This window comes from Saccostrea echinata, unplaced genomic scaffold, assembly GCF_033153115.1.
Source record: "Saccostrea echinata isolate AGI-Se365-2 ecotype Australia unplaced genomic scaffold, CSIRO_AGI_Sech_v1 ptg000046l, whole genome shotgun sequence".
NCBI lineage: Eukaryota > Metazoa > Mollusca > Bivalvia > Ostreida > Ostreidae > Saccostrea > Saccostrea echinata.
Window position 1 is genome coordinate 8605128 of NW_026889795.1, and position 20063 is coordinate 8625190.

At 33.6% G+C, this 20063-nt stretch overlaps 2 protein-coding genes across 2 annotated transcripts; both read left to right on the forward strand.

Annotated features, from left to right (window-relative positions):
- The first annotated feature begins 4140 nt into the window (after positions 1-4140).
- LOC133201872 (sarcoplasmic calcium-binding protein-like) lies at positions 4141-19783 on the forward strand. Its single transcript, XM_061337665.1, has 2 exons — positions 4141-4248; positions 18956-19783. Exon 2 carries the CDS (start codon positions 18970-18972, stop codon positions 19513-19515), a length of 546 nt encoding a protein of 181 aa, XP_061193649.1. The 5' UTR covers positions 4141-4248; positions 18956-18969; the 3' UTR covers positions 19516-19783.
- LOC133201873 (sarcoplasmic calcium-binding protein-like) lies at positions 6063-11930 on the forward strand. Its single transcript, XM_061337666.1, has 2 exons — positions 6063-6158; positions 11094-11930. Exon 2 carries the CDS (start codon positions 11109-11111, stop codon positions 11637-11639), a length of 531 nt encoding a protein of 176 aa, XP_061193650.1. The 5' UTR covers positions 6063-6158; positions 11094-11108; the 3' UTR covers positions 11640-11930.
- Positions 19784-20063: the final 280 nt, after the last annotated feature.

The following is a 20063-nucleotide window of genomic DNA, read 5'->3' on the forward strand; positions in this document are numbered from 1 at the left end:
AATGGATGCACAGATAATGTTTCGCAATTCTTAAATTTTCTTGAAACAGTTTAAAACAAAAAGAAAGTTAGTCAGGGACTAATTATAAAAGTCCAGAAACGTCGGAACGCATACATGTATGCAAGCATATTGATATCGAAACATTCAGAGTTTGTTTTCTGAGGTAAAAATTATATTACATGTACGTAGTATCGGGAGAAGGTGGGGAGGGGGGCCCTCCCATTTTTTTCCAAATAAAAAGTTTTACTGTTAATGCATGTTCATTGAAAGAATAATTATGATACAATATATCAAAATATTAGTATAGCATCCCCACCCATAAATAGGATTTTCAAGTTTGGAAACTCTTTCTATCTCTCTCTCTCAGCTTGTCAAAGATTTTTCAGGTAAGTTGTCAATTACTTCTTCGACTGGTCTCCCTACTTTCAAAACCACTACTTTCATCAATGTCTTGCCAATCATCATCGGGTGCTTTCGCCGATTCTCTCATCGTCACAAGTTACAGTATATAAAAACTCGCGCCTTTGCGGCGGTCCAAGAGACGGCCACACGGACAAACGACGGACAAACCTCGCTCAAATTAATGTTATAGCTCAAGTGAGCTCATAATAAATTTTTCGTAACTAAACAAGATGTTTCGTTTTTAAGGAGCAAATTTTATATACAATGTACTTATAATACCGAGGTTCAATAAATAATGTTGTATATTATGAGAAGTGGTGGGCCAAAATAAGAAGTGTTAAAAGTCTTTCAGTAATAACTCAATATACACACGGTACTTCCTGTGGACGTAACGTCCAACATTTTATTTTTGTTTCATATGCCAATTATAAGAACAAAGAGATATATATTCAAGTTCGTCTTAGGGAGATATTTTTGAGGTAAGAAAACTTCACGTGGACATTAACCTTTTAAGGGCCTGTACCGAATTCTTCAATATCTTTTGCTGCTTAAACGGTCGCTATATTAACGGACAAGGGCAGAGTTCCTCTGTCTACAGTCTAAAATGCATGCATGTACTTTAGCTACAACGCATGTACTGCACCACAAGGTTAACCCCGAGCTTGACCGATGTAGCTGGCGTTTCTCATTATCGAAGATTAATAGATTTTTTGTGATGTGCTTAAACCTTGTTATCTCAGCCAGTTTATGTATGTTTAATATAGAACAACCTACCACACCATTCATGTCAAAACGTCCGCGACGCATTCTCTGCAGCTATTTAGTGGAAAATGGAGAGTAATAAGTGCTAAGGAAAGTCTCGTTTTCGTCAAGGATATAAAATATGTAGTTTTATATTCTTACCACTAATACGCGCACTATTTCTATCCTGGCTGTGTCGCGATCTAAGGGACCTCTCAACACTCTTCACGGAAGAGTATTAATTTATGCATTTAGAGTGATCTGCCCTTAACATTATATTAGACCAAGATAAAGTAATTGATTAAATTATTTGCATGTATCTTTCCCAATGTAAGTTAACAGTAGTAATTTCTGTTCACTTCATTGTCTTTGAACTTTTTTTCCTGGGAAAATATGGTAGGTACATGTACCCTATGTTGAAAATGAACTAGATAAACTCAATATGTACACTTTATACAGTGTATAACATAATTTTCTACAATTCAAAAAAAAAAAAAAAGAATTGTGTTTAGAGCTTCCTTAAGACGCCATACATGTAATTACATCTGTTACATATACATGTATAGTGAGTGCCTGTTGTATTTGAGAGTATAAAGCATTCAGTTTAATAATTCCCCTAATGAATCACCCTCTCGCTTCTTTTCTCCTTCAAATCACAAATAAACAAATAAATAAATAATTATATCAATGAATAAGTAAATAACGTAGAGTAAATGTTTTATTAAAAAATCATACCTGCTGTATTATAATATCCCTATTTTATATATTTTATACATATAATAACGCGGGTATGATTTTTTTAAAATAAAACGTTAATTCTACTTTTTCCCCACATGGAATACATGGTAAATGTGTGCTATGGAGAATAATTTATGAAAGAAGACAAATAAAAATATTTTAGGACCCGGGTGTATATTGGGAGGGGGAGGGTCTATCCACAAGCACCTGTGCTAAAAATTAAAAGGGGCTACTGCCAGGAAGTACGTTACAAGTTTAAATGCCAGTTGAAGACTTCCGACTGATGAGTTACCATATAGCACCGACTTAAACTGGCATGGATTAGCATTTCACCTTAAACGGCCCTCATGCATTAAAGCTTTTATCATCTCCACGTGGACAAAGGAAGCTGCATTTATCATTTTATTAATTCAGTATACTGAAAACATCCCTTTTTTCTATACATTTGTTAATAAACTAATCAGGAATGAAATAGAAGAAGATAACGAACAGTGATCGATCTCAAAAATAATTTATCTAATTGTCTGATGGAACACAGAATCGTAATGTGCATATTATCATAATTCAGTACTCGCCGATGGGCCGTCTGTCGGGCGAATTCAGCCACAGTTGTGGAGTCTGGTAGCCAAATTCATTATTCGTAATTTATTCAGCTTTATGTTAATGTGGTGTCGATAGGAAACATATTATATTTAGAATTTCTTTATTTCAAATGAACACTGTGCCAAATTAAATATAAGTATCTCTTAATCCAATAACATGTAATTTTAAAATAATATCGATGTGTACATATGTATCTTTGATATGCCTAAGTTAAAAATAAATGAAAGGTTTTTTTTTAATATTAACATCCCAGACTTTCCAGGTTCTGCAGTATATGGATTTTTTTTTTTTTTTTTTTTTTTGGTTTAACTAGCAGAACTCAAAGTTTGACTATGGAGCAAAAGTTCCTCTAAAAAAAATGCACAGATAGGTAAACATTAATTGGTTGAACTTTTTGAAATGTTGGGACTAAACTTCATGTACCGGTGTTTGTAAACAGACTACTCCCCTCCCCCCTGTTCCCTCTTCAATAAAAAATCTGGGCTTGATGTATGACTAAGCGTCTTTCTGTTTATTTTGATGGTTGTATTATTAATCTCTTTTAGAATAACGCTTTTCATGCATACCTTATTTTCATTAGAGTATCAAAAAGAAAATTACTAAAATCATGGCCCTTTGAACCTTATCTTAAACGAGGTTGTATATGCTTACATTAAGAATTATCAACTTCATTGAAAAAAAAAAATAAACAAAAGTAAAGAAAAAAAACCCATTTATGTGTTCTTAGGAAAAAAGTATGATAACATGGGATATTTTGTATTTCAAAAAAATCAATTGAACGTTACTTGAAAGATGCTTATGACCCTAAAGAACTCGGAGAGACATATGCTTTGCATTAGTCATGGATACAATATTGTACATGTACTAGTGCATTTTTTTTTTCAGAATCATTTGTTATTTTACCTAGGAAATGAGTTCGGATATGACTTCTTCGGGATCATCAAATTATCAGATTCTACCGTTATTATGTCAAAAATGCCTGAATTAAATATTTAATGTAAAATGCATTAAATTTCGATTCATACATTTAGTATTTGAACAATACGATGAACCGTATTTCTGAATATTACATTTTGTTACAAACACACCAAAGAGAGAGAGAGAGAGAGAGAGAGAGAGAGAGAGAGAGAGGGAGAGAGTGTGCTTTTGTGTTAATTACTGCTGAGAATAGTCTGGATTTAGATCTTTAATTAGTAGTCGGTCAAGGATGAAGACTCGCATCAAAATTCCAAGGTATTGTTTTAATTATAGAGCTCTGAACATTTTTGTATGTCCCCAAATAAACCTTGGAGCAAATAGACCAGGACAAAAAGAGGGGTGTCATAATCTAGATCAGTAGTCCAATCAGAGCCCGACTTTTTTTGATTGACAAAATGAGTTAATTTCAATGAGGCACGGTATGGGGTAACAAACCACAAGAAAAGATAGATAGACAGTAAATCTGACGCATGTATCAACATTACTCACTCATGCCAAAAATATGTATACATGAGTTTGCGAAGAGTACATCTACATCAATACACCCCTACCCCTTTCCGGGCCTCTCTGCTTAATTGTTTTACCATGAAAGGTGGGGGTATACATAGCTACAATACGATACGTGAATTGATTGATCCGTGTACTGCGCTACTATATCGTATATTCCGTCTCTCTACAAACGACCAGTTGACGTCGATTCGAGCGCGGAGGCACATCAACTCATATCACAAGGGAACGAACGTTAGAGGTCGCTCAGGATTAACTTATTTTAGGTTTTAAAACTTCGTAAGTACCATTCAGTAATCACCCCTATCCTCCCCCCTCCCTAACCTCATCAACCAACCTCCCCTCCACACTCCACAACCAACTAAGATTTTACCAAATGTCAATTTTCCAATGAAAAATATCTGTGAAATATATATTTATGTACAGTGTATATATATATATATTCTTTCCTTTCACTTACAATTTACTTAGCAAGGAATTAGTGACTTGCACTCTTGTGAAAAATATATATATATACATAGGCAAGTTCAGCAATTTTAGGTTAAACATCGATCCATTAAGCTTTACTAATGGAGATGCTTTACCAATGATTCGTAACAACAGAATACTGGATATATTTTGATGAGAATATATATATTTTTTTTTTCTATAAGTCATCACTGATTTAAAAAAATCGATACCGAGTGAATTGAACCTTAGATAACACTTTACTGAAAGAACGTTTACCTTTATCAAAAACCTTAATTGAAATTGATCGAAAATAAATCTAAATCAATTCATCGTCTGACTCTAATTCAAAATTTATAGTACAAACAAACAAACGAACAAACAAACAAAAACTTGCCATGTGAAGATAATTGTAAATATTATACGATAAATAACTCTCACCATTGTCTTTACTCCGACAACAATTAACTCGATGAATATAAGAACATATATGATAGATATACATGTATTATATCATTATTATTCTATGTTACAGTGCAGAGGTCATTTTTTAAACTCGTAATATGAGGTATAGTGAAAATCTGGGTTAGTAATTTGTACCAGAGATGTTTTATCAAATAAAAGCCAGAATAAATGAATAGATATAAACTGCATGAGATATAATTTCTTCTTTGAACATATGGCAGGAATTAGGCTGTTTATTCTGATCAAGCAGAACGTGCTGAATTACCGCGCGTGTATATCACATCTCGTTACAAGATCGCGAGAAGATAGGAAAACCAGGGGAAAATAAACGTCTGTTAACTGACAAAAAGCTGTAATTAATGCGCTGAGTAATTAATCAAACACAGAAAGAAAATTCTGTTTGACGTTCGTGCGGAAGAAATTATAGTTTAACCTGAGTCTGTTCATTTTGAAATAAGAAGAAATATAATATGTTGTCTACATTCTGATTCCGGTATATAAAATAATTGGCTTCAAGACGAAAATGAGAGTTTTTTAATTGGCACGGAGTTTTTATTATCTTTTTATAAGTTATAATTCTTAGAAATCTGAACCTGCATGAATTGATTACATTTATTATCTAATTTATCAAGTAATAAGTATGTTATTAAAAAAAAAAAACTATACATGTCTATAGTTCCCTGTACTCTTCCTCAATGCAATATTGTTTTAAAAGAGTTATTAAAAATATAGTAACACAACGATCAATTGTCGTCTGCAGCAACAGGAAATGTAATTTCTTTTGGGTATAACTCGGCTGAGATGACAGACACAGAGAAATATAAGTACATTATGTATTCCCACTGGAAACTGTCACAGTTTACTTTCTGATTGAAGTTCAGTCTGTATTGATTTTTTACCAGGTAGTTTCGTCAAATCTGTAGAAGTGAAGTTGAAGATAGCTGAATACGTGTAATACGAACCTCTTCATTCTCTATACTTATAAACATTGGTTTTATTTTTGTAATACTTTACATATTGTTTGTTTATTATTCTCTATATTTCTTTTCTGTTGTTAGTTTATTTTCTTTTATTTCGTTTTCTACTTTTCTTTCTGGTATGCAATCTTTATTTTTAGTTATATTTCTTTTATCAATGGATCTCGAGATTTGAATTTCGGAAAATCACGTGGCTCTTGGAATTCTCCAATGACGTACCGCGGTTTTAAAGATTTTTTTTTAGATACACGTTCAGCGATTGGTACGAATCTTTCACGTTACCTGAGTCCTATACAATTGGTAAGTAAATCATTTCTTTTGTTTGGATGCCTCTGTGCTTGACGGAACGCTTATGGCAGCAAAACCCACGTGCTAATACCTGATTCAATCGTGCGCGCTCTATAGGCAGCGAATAGGAATAATCAAGGGCAGATAATCCTTCTACGGAAAAGCTACGCCAGCTACGGCGGGAAAAAAGCACAATGCGCGCACCGCGCTGGTCAGCGATGCGTATTTCATTTTAGCATTGACCCTAGGAAGTAATTCAAAAAACAAATTTTTATTGTTCAAATCTGTATAAAAATATTTCCTTTACTGGGCGAGGTAATTTTGACTAAAAATTAGCAACCTTTTGTCACGGAATTTATACATACTCTGTATATCTCTTTTCAAAACAAAAATAAATAAATAAATAAATGGTATAATAGGTAACTGAAATGTATCCTAATTAACAGAAAGCTTTTAGAGATGCACACACAATTCAATACGTATTTTTGCTAATTTTACTGTGAGCCTAGCTGCCTATCTTAGATTCTCATTTCCAAAAGTTTATCAGACTACCCATATTCATTTAAGGACAGACGATACGTTCCTCAATAATATATATTTTTTTCCAAGATTTTGTCATTGAAGTATTGCTACTTTAACATGCTTACTCATCAAAAAATTGAGGTACCTTACCAGGCATTTGTGCAAGATACCAGAGGATAGTTTTTCTTGTATAATCCTTTTGGAAAAAAAATTAATTTGCCAAAATCAAATTTTTTAGTGTTTGGATTTTTTAAAGACGATTAGAAACTGGTTTAGAAATAAGAAAGTAATTAAAATTTTGAATAGTTTTCATACTTTACGAAGATATACATAACATATATTTGAGGAACGTATCGTCAGACCTTAAGCTAAAAAGCTATATACACATAAAATAGCTTATTCTACGTACATTACAGACGTTTGGCCATGACCTTGTTTTAGATGTTTCAGTGAATTTGTTCAATTATATCAATGAATGCTTTCTACGTAGAGACATTGGTTTTATATATCACATTAGAGTATCGAATTGTTCTGGTATATGTTTTATATATCACATTAGAGTATCGCATTGCTCTGGTGTATGTTTTACATATCATTTTAGAGTATCGCATTGCTCTGGTACATGTTGTATATATCGCATTAGAGTATCGCATTGCTCTGGTTCATGTAGTAGAATCACGAATTGCTTCAGTGCGGAAAACATATCCAGCTTTCAATGCATTGGCGAAACAACGAGGTAGCTCTTATAAAAGACGAGAAACGCTGCGCGAGGTTCGCTTATTTCTGTTTGTAGCATGCATTCTTGCTTTTTTTTTTTTTTTTTTTTGCTTCTGCTTTCACTTTTGTTTCCATGCATTTTCTCTTTCACATTGTACGATGTTGTACCTGTTTTTCTATTTTTTTTTTATATGCTGTACAGTCAGTGGAGTTATAAAATGTTAAAATTAGGTTAGTGTTGCTAGTTAAGCGCCAGAAATTAGCATCTGAGGAAATGTATGAAATTTTTACTGTGATGAGACAGGTATTTATCGCAAGCGCATTAGTTAGAAAATAACCAATACGCTGGGGGCTTTTTTACTTGTCTGGAATTCAGAAAAAAAAAACGTCTTTATCAAAATTTAAAGGAACAAGAACGAAGACCAAAAACTTTAGTTTCTTGTAAAATCTTGCAAAATATATACATGTAATTCTGTTTTAAAATTGTATTCATGAATATATCTTCCAAAATTTTCTTCAAAAAGATCAAAAAGATTTCCAAATTAATTTAAAAAAAAAACAGAGTTATTTGCAAAATTGAATTTTTGTTTAAGCCGTAGGTTCTTTAGTAAAACGGGGACCCAGTGTTGTATAATAATGCAATACGGCATTGTATAAATGCAGGGCTGTGTTGTACATTGTTGTACATTCAGTACCGTATTGTATATAAAGTTCTGTACTGTATACATGTACAGTTCTTGTTGTGAGTACAGTTCAATGACGAATATAGTCACTGTGTCAAAAGTTGTTCTTCACTAGTACATGTATCATAGTAGCGAATAAGCCAACGAAAGCCGCGTAATCATTGTATTCTAATTGTTTGGGTTTTTTAATTTCTAGAACGGTACTTTCTTAGGGAAGGGGGGGGGGCTTTCTGGGGTGGTTGCTTTAATGATGAACGGATCATATATTTAAAAACTCGTATTCAGCAATCATGCAGTAGTTCTTAAACACTGTCATCCTTATTGAATAAATTCCTATTTTTACGTTACTTGTGAGAATTGATTCTTATCTCGGTGTCTAAACAGCTGATGACGAGGAGAAGCCCTATAGATGATTAACGTAACTGTTATAACGATGTGTGAACGATGTCAAATTAGTCCCGTAAACGGTGTCAGAATTCTGTAATGGACTCTGCCATGCTATCGCTTCGTACTTAGCCACAAACACAAGGGAGGCTAAATATTTAACTTGAGGAAAATGATGACGATGTAATTGTATAAAGATTCTATCTAGAATAAGATATTTTTAGTCTGTAATGAATACTAAAGCAGAAAAAAACATATACAGAGAGATGCTGAAGTTTATTCATGACATAATGAAAAACATTATTGCAAAGAGAGTATATGTTATCAAAGAAACGAAATATTAACATAAGATTTAAAAATCCTCGATTTTTCTTTTTTTTTCTTTAAAACAAGTTTCCCCGTAGGAAAAGAGTATTTAGGATCATTGCCTATCTCCTTCTTATTTTTTGGAGAACTAATTCTCCTCTTCAACACTGGCGGATTTAGAGGGGGCAGAGGGCTCGCCCTCCTTCCTCCCTCCCCCTCCCCTCCCCCCTTTCGTGACAAAAATAGACAAAATAAAATAATTTTTATATGGGATAATGCATAAATTATACGTTAAATATAACTTAGTATAAATAAATTTAAAAAAACTGTTCTACAAAACTCCTAAAACCTGAGACATCTGGGGGATTTGGGGGGCACCCTAGGCACCCACCTCCTATTCCAATAGGCTGCCCCCTCCCTCCCCCCTTTTCAATAATCTTGGATCCGCCACTGTTCAGTATAATTAAATCCTATTTCGTATGCGTCTAATTAAACAAAGTATTTCTAAATATATAATATGTATGTCAAAGAGTTTAATTAATTTTTATTTTCTTGGTATTTCGATTCGTCTGATGAATTCATAAAGGATTTTTTTTCACTAAAAGTTTAATATATTTCTCAACCGCAACCCAGTTTATCGAGTAAAAAAATATATATCATCGAGAATAAACTGAGAGGGAAAATCTTTATACATTATCCTTGTTTGTACAAGTTCCTGTTCTTGATGCGCAGTTCTCCCCCTTGGTAATCAATACATAAACTCACTGAGTCCTTTGCGATCCTTGGTTTCCCGCAATGGCTTGTATATTTATCAACGATCAACGTTTAACTCTGCACATAATCAAAACCCTCTGTCAATGTTTTGTCTGCCGTACCTTTAATATAAAATAAACATTAAGTTCAAATCGCTTACATTTTTTCTGATCTTGGTTAATGAAAAACGCAAGGATGCTATTTTATATGTATATATTCAAGTGCCAATTTATTACATTACACGAATCGTTTCCAGGAAAGAATGTTTATTTATTTCTTTAAGACCTCTTATTTCATCAAGTTTATCTAAGCGTCAAATAACTATTTTACATTCTGTAATAACGTTACTTTTTTGTCTTCAAAATTAATGTATTGCAATTGCATTATATCAAATAAATAAATAAAATAAAATAAATAAATAAAAATAAATAAATAAATAAATAAAAATAGGACACTGAAACTGCCAGTTCAATGATTGGATGATTCTAAAATATATACAATATGTCAATCTACATTTAATTAAAAATGCTCACTTTAATTTTTATGTTCTCTTTTTCATACATAAAGCTTTCTACAGTTTGATTTTATCATTCCAAAAATGGTCCCCGTTTATACAAAAATTAATTATAATTTTTTGCATAAAATTATTTTATCCCTTCCGAAGCCTCAACACTAAATGGTGTTAGTCTTCTGTACTCATCTTCACCCCTAATTCTGTCCTTGCTGATAGTTCTACTGAAGTATTAATTGTTAACACAAACTGAAGACTCAACATTGTATACGATCCTCGCTGAGATATTATTTTTTCCCCTGCCTTTCTGCTAGCACACGTGTTATACATTATAGATGTCTAGGGACTTATTCGGTGTCCGTCTCTATCAAGAGAACATGGAATTCAAACCTCCGTCTATAATTTTGCACGTCACACGGAAATATAATTCGCTGCAGATTCAGCGAACATCACCGTGGAAAGCGACGCGTGTAGGGTTACAGCGAAATACAAACCACGTGTGACCTTGTATACTGACGTCACGAAAGTAGTTCCATATTTCCCCTCATGTAATGCTGAGGACGCAAAACTTACTGCACATGTGCGCTTTAATAGATCTGCCAAAATGTTTGTGCATGCTTGACAGAAAAAAAGTAAAGCTTACGGGAATACATTTTAAAACAATTTCTTTGCTGTAACATCATTGCAAGATAATTTAAGATGTGCGATGATTTATTTCTTTCTGTTATGGCGGCATATTTTTTTCATCAGCTGCTGTAGTGCTTTTCATGTTTACGAACTTATCATCGAACTATCTAAAATCTAAGATATGCTATTATATATAAATAATACAAGAACAAAAATTGAATGATGAAAAATAACATTGACTAAGCCACACTTTAAAACTTCATTTATAAATGAAATACCATGAAAAGATTAACAATTTGTAATCGGAGTTGATTCTAGATACTTAATGCTTATAATTTAAATTTTTGAGCAGTTCTGGTTTCTTTCCATTTGTGTAGAGTCAACATTTTTTTGTAGCTGAAATAGTTACAAAATAACAAGTTATATTTTCTGTTTGACTTTTAGATATTTTAATAAAAGATGGACTACTTGACCAAGAAGTGGAAGATGTGGTATAAGTCCCTGGACGTCAACCATGACGGGAAGATCTCGCTGGAAGATGTCGAGGAGTCCCGAAATAAATTTACGGAACTTCACCATCTTCTTGGCGACAAGGCCGACTCAGTCAAGACAGACATGAAAAACTGGTGGACAACATACATCCTGAACGGCAAAGATCAAGAAATTTCTGAAGATCAATTTCTTTCTAATCTGACGGCTGCTTATAACAAGGATAAGGCAGCCTTCAAGGATCATATGCAGAAATGCTTTGACGTCATGTTCGACGTCATCGATACAAACAAAGATCGCTCCATCGAACTCAACGAATTCATTTTTGCTTTCAAGGCGTTTGGACACGAGAACGAAGAACTTGTAACAAAGGCCTTTAAACTTTTTAATAATGAATTGGTGCCACTCCGTGATATTGTTACTGCCTGGGTCCAATTTGTAACCGAGGAGGACAGCTCAAAACGTGACGTCGTGCGCGAGGCATTTGAATCCGGAGTTTAAGCTATAGATATGACGTATTAGATGACGTAATAATACTTACCTCCTACTCCCTGTTGTAGTTCAGAGAATTATCAGGTCAAGACAGAGAAAAATCAAAAGTTGTCCATCTGCAGAAAAAAAGCATCCTGTTTTAACTTACTCTAATGCTCAGCTGGGTTTATTCGAGTGATCTGACGTCATGACGATAAAGAATTTGGTCGATCGATCTAATATATGACTTTTTACCTCTTTATCCTGATATTTTTTTGTTATTACCATGAGTTATTTTAATAAATATACGTGTTTTCCTAATCCACGTGCATATCATTATTAAATTAAACTAATCTTGTGAAATTTCCCTGAGGTACAGGTATCAAAAAACCAAGTCTAGACACATAACTAGAGTCAGATCTAGTAACAATGAACAGTATAAAATCAGTCCTTACCATTGTTATAGTAATACACTGAGTTTTGCTATGTCAATAAGTTCAATTTACTCCCCTTTATTTAAGTTTTGATTTTTCTTTTAAATTCCTTAAAAAGAATTTACTTCAACGTGAACATGAATATTTTTTTGAAAGATGTAATCTCGTAACTGCAACAGTATGTGCAAAGAATTGCGTAACGCGCCTTTGCGCGTTATGAAAATTTGTTTCCACACACCGTTGCAGTTTTGAGACTACATTCTATATTTACATGTTTCAAATCACTACCTTATATGCAAATGTGAGTTATATTAAAAGATCATTTGGGTAAATTACGATTATTAGAAGAGCCATTCCTATAGCTACTACGGTTGACTTCTTTAATGTGAAAGTGGATTTTGATTTTCACTCATGACGTTGCACTTGCACGGCGTTCAGCGTTTGTAACGTCAAAATAAAATTCTGAGCTTAACCTTTTGACCTCCCCGTCCGCGTTGTGTTGTATAATATTTACATTTCCAATTATTTTCATTCAAGATTCTTTACAAAGTATCAAACAGTTAATTTTTTTCATGAACTGCCATGGATAAGCATGAATACTTTATTGTTACGTCATAATATGGACTTACCATAGACGAAATTTTGTTTTAAAAATGACAGTCGAATGGGATTATTTGCGGTAACTTATCAGATACATAATGTAAGTTTATGATTTAAATTTAATTTTTGAAAACTCATAAAGTTCATGAGCTACAAAGCCGGCATGTTTATCATGAAGCATAACGCGGTTCATGTAATATGCCGGCGTGAAGCGTCGTAGTTCATGTCCTCATGAATTTTCATAAAATTAAATTCTATAGGGTTATTGAACTTATATTGGTGAATATTGGCACGAGTTGGCTGTACAAATGCACGAGCTTGCGAGTGTATTTGTACAGCCAACGAGTGCCAATATTCACCAATATACATGTAAGTTCAATAACTCCTTTATTATATAGCTAAAACATCTCCTATTGATTTATATTAATTATTTCAATTAAATAACTAAAATTAATAAGATTTTTTAGCATCGGTATTTAAATTAACGTCTGTCCTTTAAGTGTTCAATATCGCACCATTCCAATGACCCTACCAAGTGTTATGCTTTGCTTATTGAGGTTTTATTGAGGCTAATACGTAATATTTACATTTGCAAATGTTTTTCCTTATATAACACTATTTGAACCAGGCGTTTTTACACCTGTGTAAAACACGTTCGTCATGTGACCATAAATTGATTGTTTAGTCATAAACGGTCTACGTAATTTCATAGTGACGTCATAAGTGATCGACGTGTTCAACACATTAACTTTATACCGTTGAGTTTTGAAAAAAAAAAACAACATTTATGGGTTTAAAACTTTAGTACCTTACTATTTGCAATAAATCAGTCACAAATGTAAATATAAGTAATAAGGTGTCATTTTAAAAGTTTTATCGGGATGTAAATACGGGTTAGCATGTGATCAAATCTACCATAAAGCCATTCGGGCTTTATGGAATTTGATCACATGACCAACCCGTATTTACATCCCGATAAAACTTTTAAAATGATACCTTATTTCTTAACTAAATTATTAATAAATATTTTCAATTTTGTGTGAAAATAAACACATCCCACCAAGCTGCCACTACCTCTCATAAATTTGCCTTTGAGAGGTTGACCAGACGACATTTTTTGTTTACAACGGGAACGTTTGATATTGAGCGCTCGTATTCGGAATGTTTCGGGTATACTCATTTACGTAATACAGACTCAGCGTTCAATAAAACGCCAAGATAGTGAACGCTAAAATTCTCCCGAGTTTAGTAGTTTTTCATAATAGACTATTTATTAGCAATATAATAAATTTCTTTTATTGGACTGAAGTGTTCCACACATTTTGTAAGCAAAATACATGTGGAATGTAATTATATCCTTACAAGCTTATCTTTTAAAAAGATTGGTGAGCTAGCGCTGTAGCATAATAAAATACAGAAGATATCTGAACCATTTGTTAAATTTGCTGAATCGATTAATTATTAATAAGAAGGCACAATGGAGCACTGGGGGGTTGAGTTGGGGGGGGGGTCATAATTCAGAATGGTGAATCTAAGAGTGAGCTTCACGTCGGCAATGGCATAACTCCTAACTGTGCTTTAAGCATAAAATATTCCAGTGTGGTACTGCTTTTTTAGCAATCGCATCTTCTCGGAACTTTCCGGCAATCTCGGTAAACATATCCGAGGTTGCGGCGGTTTTCCGAACTTGCCGGAAAAATCAAAGAAGGTAGATTAGAAAAGATAGATATTCATTACAATTTTAGAAATAACAGTCTTCGTTTTATAAGACCCGAGTAACTGTTACTTTTTGTTCATTTACGTGCAGGATGGACAACAAAACACGAAACTTCAGATCATATGTATTTTCAGATGATAAAAACTAAACTGACATGTCTTTCCGACATACTCTGAAAAGATTTTTATCCGAGCTTGCCGAAATTATCCAGGAAGGTGGTGTAACTGTGAGGAAAGCTAGATGTCTAGAATCTTGGCATTATATGACCTAGTAAGTTTTTCTTGTACTTTTATGTGTAGGTTAGACAATAAATAAAAAAAAATCAGAATCCGGATCTAGACTGGTATTGTCTGTCTCTAACGTAAGAAATGTACCGGTATATCGCACATATCAGACAGGAAAGGCTAGTGTAAATTCTGATCATATCTATATTTGTATGACAAAACGAAATTGTTATCGCACAGTCTTTCTACAGTAGTTTTCCCAGAATGCCCGACCGTGAAGTCGAGCATGCGTATTCCAGAAATATAGACTAACATAGTTGCTAGCGCTCGAGAGCGCTAGCAATAAACAACAACCGATGTAGAGTTATATTACTGTCAGTTTGTCGATTTGAATTAAATTAATCAGTAGCTGAACTGTACATTGTAACATAAAGAGGATATTCAATTTTTTTAAAGTTGGATATGGAATTCATTTCACGAGCGCGACATGTTTTTTCCCAAATTTTTACGATTGCGAAGCAAAATAAAAAATATCAAAAATCCTCCCTCACAAGTGAAACAAATTCCCTAACCAACTACTGAATATTGAATTTTCAGTTCATTACTTGATCTTTCTTTATTGTAGGAGTGTAGGAAATGAAAATCGAGTTTTGCTGCAGTTTTGATATTTTCACAGTAAAAAAAAAAATCACTTTCAAAAATAAGACTTTCATTGAATTATGGATAAATAACGGTATTTAACAATCAATAAAGTAATAAGAGTAATGATTTCAGTTTCAGAAGTTCACCAAGATGTAACTCTATACGTTACACTGGGGCACATTTCACGTCCAAATGAAAATTGAAATGCGTGTTTTTAAAACGCCCATCAAGACCTGCTTAATACTTTTCTTCACATTATCTTTCAATTGTTTGTGAGTATTAAGTTTAATTGTATTTAATCTTAAAACATGAGGTATATAATTATTATGATGTAAGTACAATACAATAATTAATTTTGTAAGACTCATTATATGTTTATATTCAACTCTAAGCTTCTGAATTATGAATATAAAGAGGAAAAAATAATTGCTTCAAATATACATCAGCTAAGTTGACCGACCCGCACTGCCTCTTTACAGGAGTATAAAGTACACTAGTTTGAAAGATGAGCAAGCACTCTGCTAGATTGTATTTACTGCGTGGTAATTTAGGCGGAGGCATAGACACGAGTGTGATACGGTCAAAAGGTTAAAGAAATCATATCTATTGAGACGATGTAAATCATCTTTTTACACTCAAAGCTTTAGGTTAATAAAAAGTAAAGGGTCACTTGAGTGCCCTCTGGCAGCAATTCTGTAATCAGCCGTATGGTCTTTTAAGGATGTGTCCCACTCCGCTAGGATCGAACTACCTTAAGCTCACCTCAAATGAAAGCTCAAGCTCTGAGGTGATAAAAATTAAGACAAGCTCACTTTTGTTCTCAGTTTCACTTTAGCAAAAAGGAATATATAGGTGGAAAATGAGACTGAGATCAAATATGAGCTAATCTAAGTTTTATGACCCTGGAGAGTTGTCAAGTTGTGTCTTCAGTTTTGGATTAAACCTCGTAAAAGAATTTTGAAAAAAATCTTGGTACTTTTGGTCAGTGACAGATTAGTTTATTTGCTCTCGCTATCTATAGCAATTATTTCATTAGCAAGAGTTAGTACTCTGTTTTGTTTTGTTTTCGGTAAAAATATTCGACGTCTGTATATAACATCAGTTTTTATAAATTTCAATATTTCACAGTAAAAATGTCAAAAAACAGTAACCCTTTCCAAGAAAAGCTATGAAAGAAAGAGTAGAAAATATAAGGCTGGGTCACTATACCTCTCTCTAAGGAGCTACAGAGCCTGATTCATTAACACTGTCTAATAACGTGTACATGTACTTACATGTATCATAGATACATAACGAGTAGACGCGTGCTTGTTTAAATCACGGTCTTTATGGAACAGGATGGTGACAACATGGTATTCTTACATCGAGAATAAGAAATAGATCTTTAGGCCAACATTTTTTTATTAAATGATTTACAGGATTTTTTTTTTTTTTAAATTGGGTCGGGGGGATAAATAAAAATAAAAATAAAATTCCATTTTTGACGCAGTCGACTAAAAAAATAAAATTGGAAAAGATGTTTATTTTCAATTATTCGATAAAAATTGCCTTATATACAGTGTGGAGCTTAAAATATGATAACCGCAATACAAAAATTGAAGTAGACTTTTAAACCCTAATGAGAATTGGAGAAAATCTAAGGAATTTCTTATCAAAATATTCAACATGACCACAACAAGATGACCAAAGAAAAAAGTTAATAAAGAGAACTTCACTATGCTCAAGGTACAAAAAATCATAAAAACAACAAATCAAAAAGGAAAATATAGTTTTATAAAGAGAATCTCAATATAATATAAAACCCAGAATCATGTTTTAAACCTGTATTTTACAATACAGCATATGATTATGCATATTAAAAACTTCTGAAAGCTTGACAGTATTAACACATTAAATACCGTTTCGTTCGCCGTGTCTGTTTATATATATTCAAAAACTATTTAACACACAAGAAAATACTTTTTCAGTCTGTACAGTGCTGCATGATCTTTTTAAAATGTTACAAGTTTGAAAACGTTTCTTGGATATACATGCAAGTTAGATACGCCACATTTTATTCTTCACAGAATTCAAACGTCTATTTTCGATTTCCATTCTTTTATCATGTTCATCAAAGGTATCATAATTATAAAAGAGAACTATTGTATACGGTACCCACAGCGAAAGTGACAGTCAACATATCCTCTAGTAAAATAATGCTGATCATTTCTTTAATTTCTTTTCAACTCCAAAGTAACTTCGTCATCGGACACACTCTAATTTATTTCCTGTTAGCTATGGTTGACTTGCAAAAACTATCGTGTATAAGGACAAAGTATTCTCAACTTTTGTAAAACTTGACATTTCTGCATCCATGTTGGCACGTTTATACACTTCCGAAACAGTTGATAACAAACGTAAATTGATTGGATGATAATAATGGCTTTCAATAAAGCAGCCAATCAGAATTGTCGACTTATTTGCACATTATTTTATTTTCTAAGTGCACTTGCATTGCATGACGATCGGCGGGAAATTTAAAAATAAAAGCAACAACAGGGACTTTTATTTTTATTTGGTTTTTGATAAAATTGCAGTCGGCGCTCCCGTAAATCATTTTATTAAAAAATGTTGGCTTTAATCATCTTTAGAGTGGACTGACTGAAAACTGATACAACCTTGGGTAAAGTTTCCAGTTTCTTCAAATCTAGAGACTTGGGACTACATTTACCCGTGTTCTATGTATTTAATCACACAACACATAGACCTATATTTACCCGTGTTCTATATATTTAATCATACAACACATAGACCTACACATTTACCCGTGTTCTATATTTAAGCATACAACTCATAGACCTATATTTACCCGTGTTCTATATAATTATTTAATCACACAACTCATAGATCTACATTTACCCGTGTTCTATATATTATTTAATCATACAACACATAGACCTGCACATTTACCCGTGTTCTATATTTAAGCATACAACTCATAGACCTATATTTACCCGTGTTCTACATGTATATATATAATCACACAACTCATAGACCTTCATTTACCCGTGTTCTATATATTTAACAACTGATAGGCCTACATTTACCCCATCGTCGCAAGCCACGGGTTCTGTGTCCATTCTATTTCCACAAACCCGTGGCTGTCTCCTACAAATTTCTCTCGTTCTCATGAATATTAATAACATACATTCAACCAATGGAATAACATCTGACGCTTCAAGTCAGAACCAATGAAAATGATAAGTCTATCTTGTATTTGGATGTAACCATAACCACGAGCTGTACATCAACTTCGGTTCGAATTTCCTTTCTTAACGAGTAATGCTAATCAGCGTTCTCACACACCGTCTACATTCGAAACCCTGAATTTTAATGTAAAACCTTGTAAGTATTTTACAATATACGTTACTCATCTCTGTTCTTCAGGATCTATCGTATTTTTTTCAATAAATCTGCCACGCATAGCAAACATGATTTCATTATGGGCGCCGCCATTTAAGCGTACCAAAAATTGCTACAGAGTGATTTCATTGGTCAAGGTAAATCTGGAGTCACTTAATAAATATTCAATGATTCAGTCGCGAGAACGAGAAAATTTGGTAGGAGACAGCCACGGGTTTGTGGAAATAGAATGGACACAAAACCCGTGGCTTGCGACGATGCATTTACCCGTGTTCTAAATATTTAATCACACAACTCATAGGCCTACATTTATCCCTGTCTTTACAGGTTAGTCATACAAGATGGGAATGGACTACCTGCTGAAGAAATGGAAGATCTGGTACGCCTCACTTGATGTCAACCACGATGGTAAGATCTCATTTGAGGACGTGGAAGAGTCTAGGAACAAGTTTACCAATCTTCACGAGCTTGTAGGCGATAAGGCAAAAGGGGTGAAGGTCGACTTTGAAAAATGGTGGAATACGTATATTTTCCGGACCGGAGCGGGAAAGGAAATTTCGGAAAGTGAATTTGTAAATAGTTTAAGCGAGGCGTATAAAAAGGATAAGGCAGGCTTCAAGGCACAGATGCAGAAGTGTTTCGATGAAATCTTTGACGTTATCGACACGAACAAGGATCGATCTATCGAACTGAACGAGTTTATCTATGCCTTCAAAGCTTTTGGTCACGAGAACGAGGAAGTAATTAAGAAGGCCTTTTCTCTGTATAACGCCCCCAATGGCCTGGTGCCTCTCAGGGATATTGTCAGCGAGTGGGTCAAATTCGTCACGGAAGAAGACGAAAGCGTCAAAGACATCATTATGGAGGCATTCAGTGCAGGACTCTGAGCAACTCAGTCACGTAACATTTTTACAAATAATCCCTCACTGTTTAAAACAGACGGTTGACCAAAGAGAATCCCTTTTTCATATTTGATGTGAAAACAAAGGGGGAAAACCCTTGATCTATGTCGGGTAAATTATCTCCCCTTTACAATTATTGGCACTTTTACAGAGCCCTTGTGACAGTGTAATGGTAGATCGTCCGGACCGGATACGACGTCACATTTTTTGTAATACCTTTAGTGAATTATTAAAGAAACCTCTTCACCAATAATCCTCTTGCTTCATTTTTATGTCAATCGAGAATGTCTCCTAGACGTTTATAAATAGGAAGTAAAGGTCTTTGAATATATACATATTATGCATCAATAAAAGCCAAGATACATAATCGTAACCTCATGGTTGGTCTTGAAACGAGAGGGCAAGTTCATGATTTATGAAGGGTTCACAAGTTAATTGCCACTACTTGCTAGATGTATAGCAGTAATAGAGACGTTTTTATATTTTTGATATAGGACTAACTTAACCACATGTTAGTCTTAACTTCTGAATAT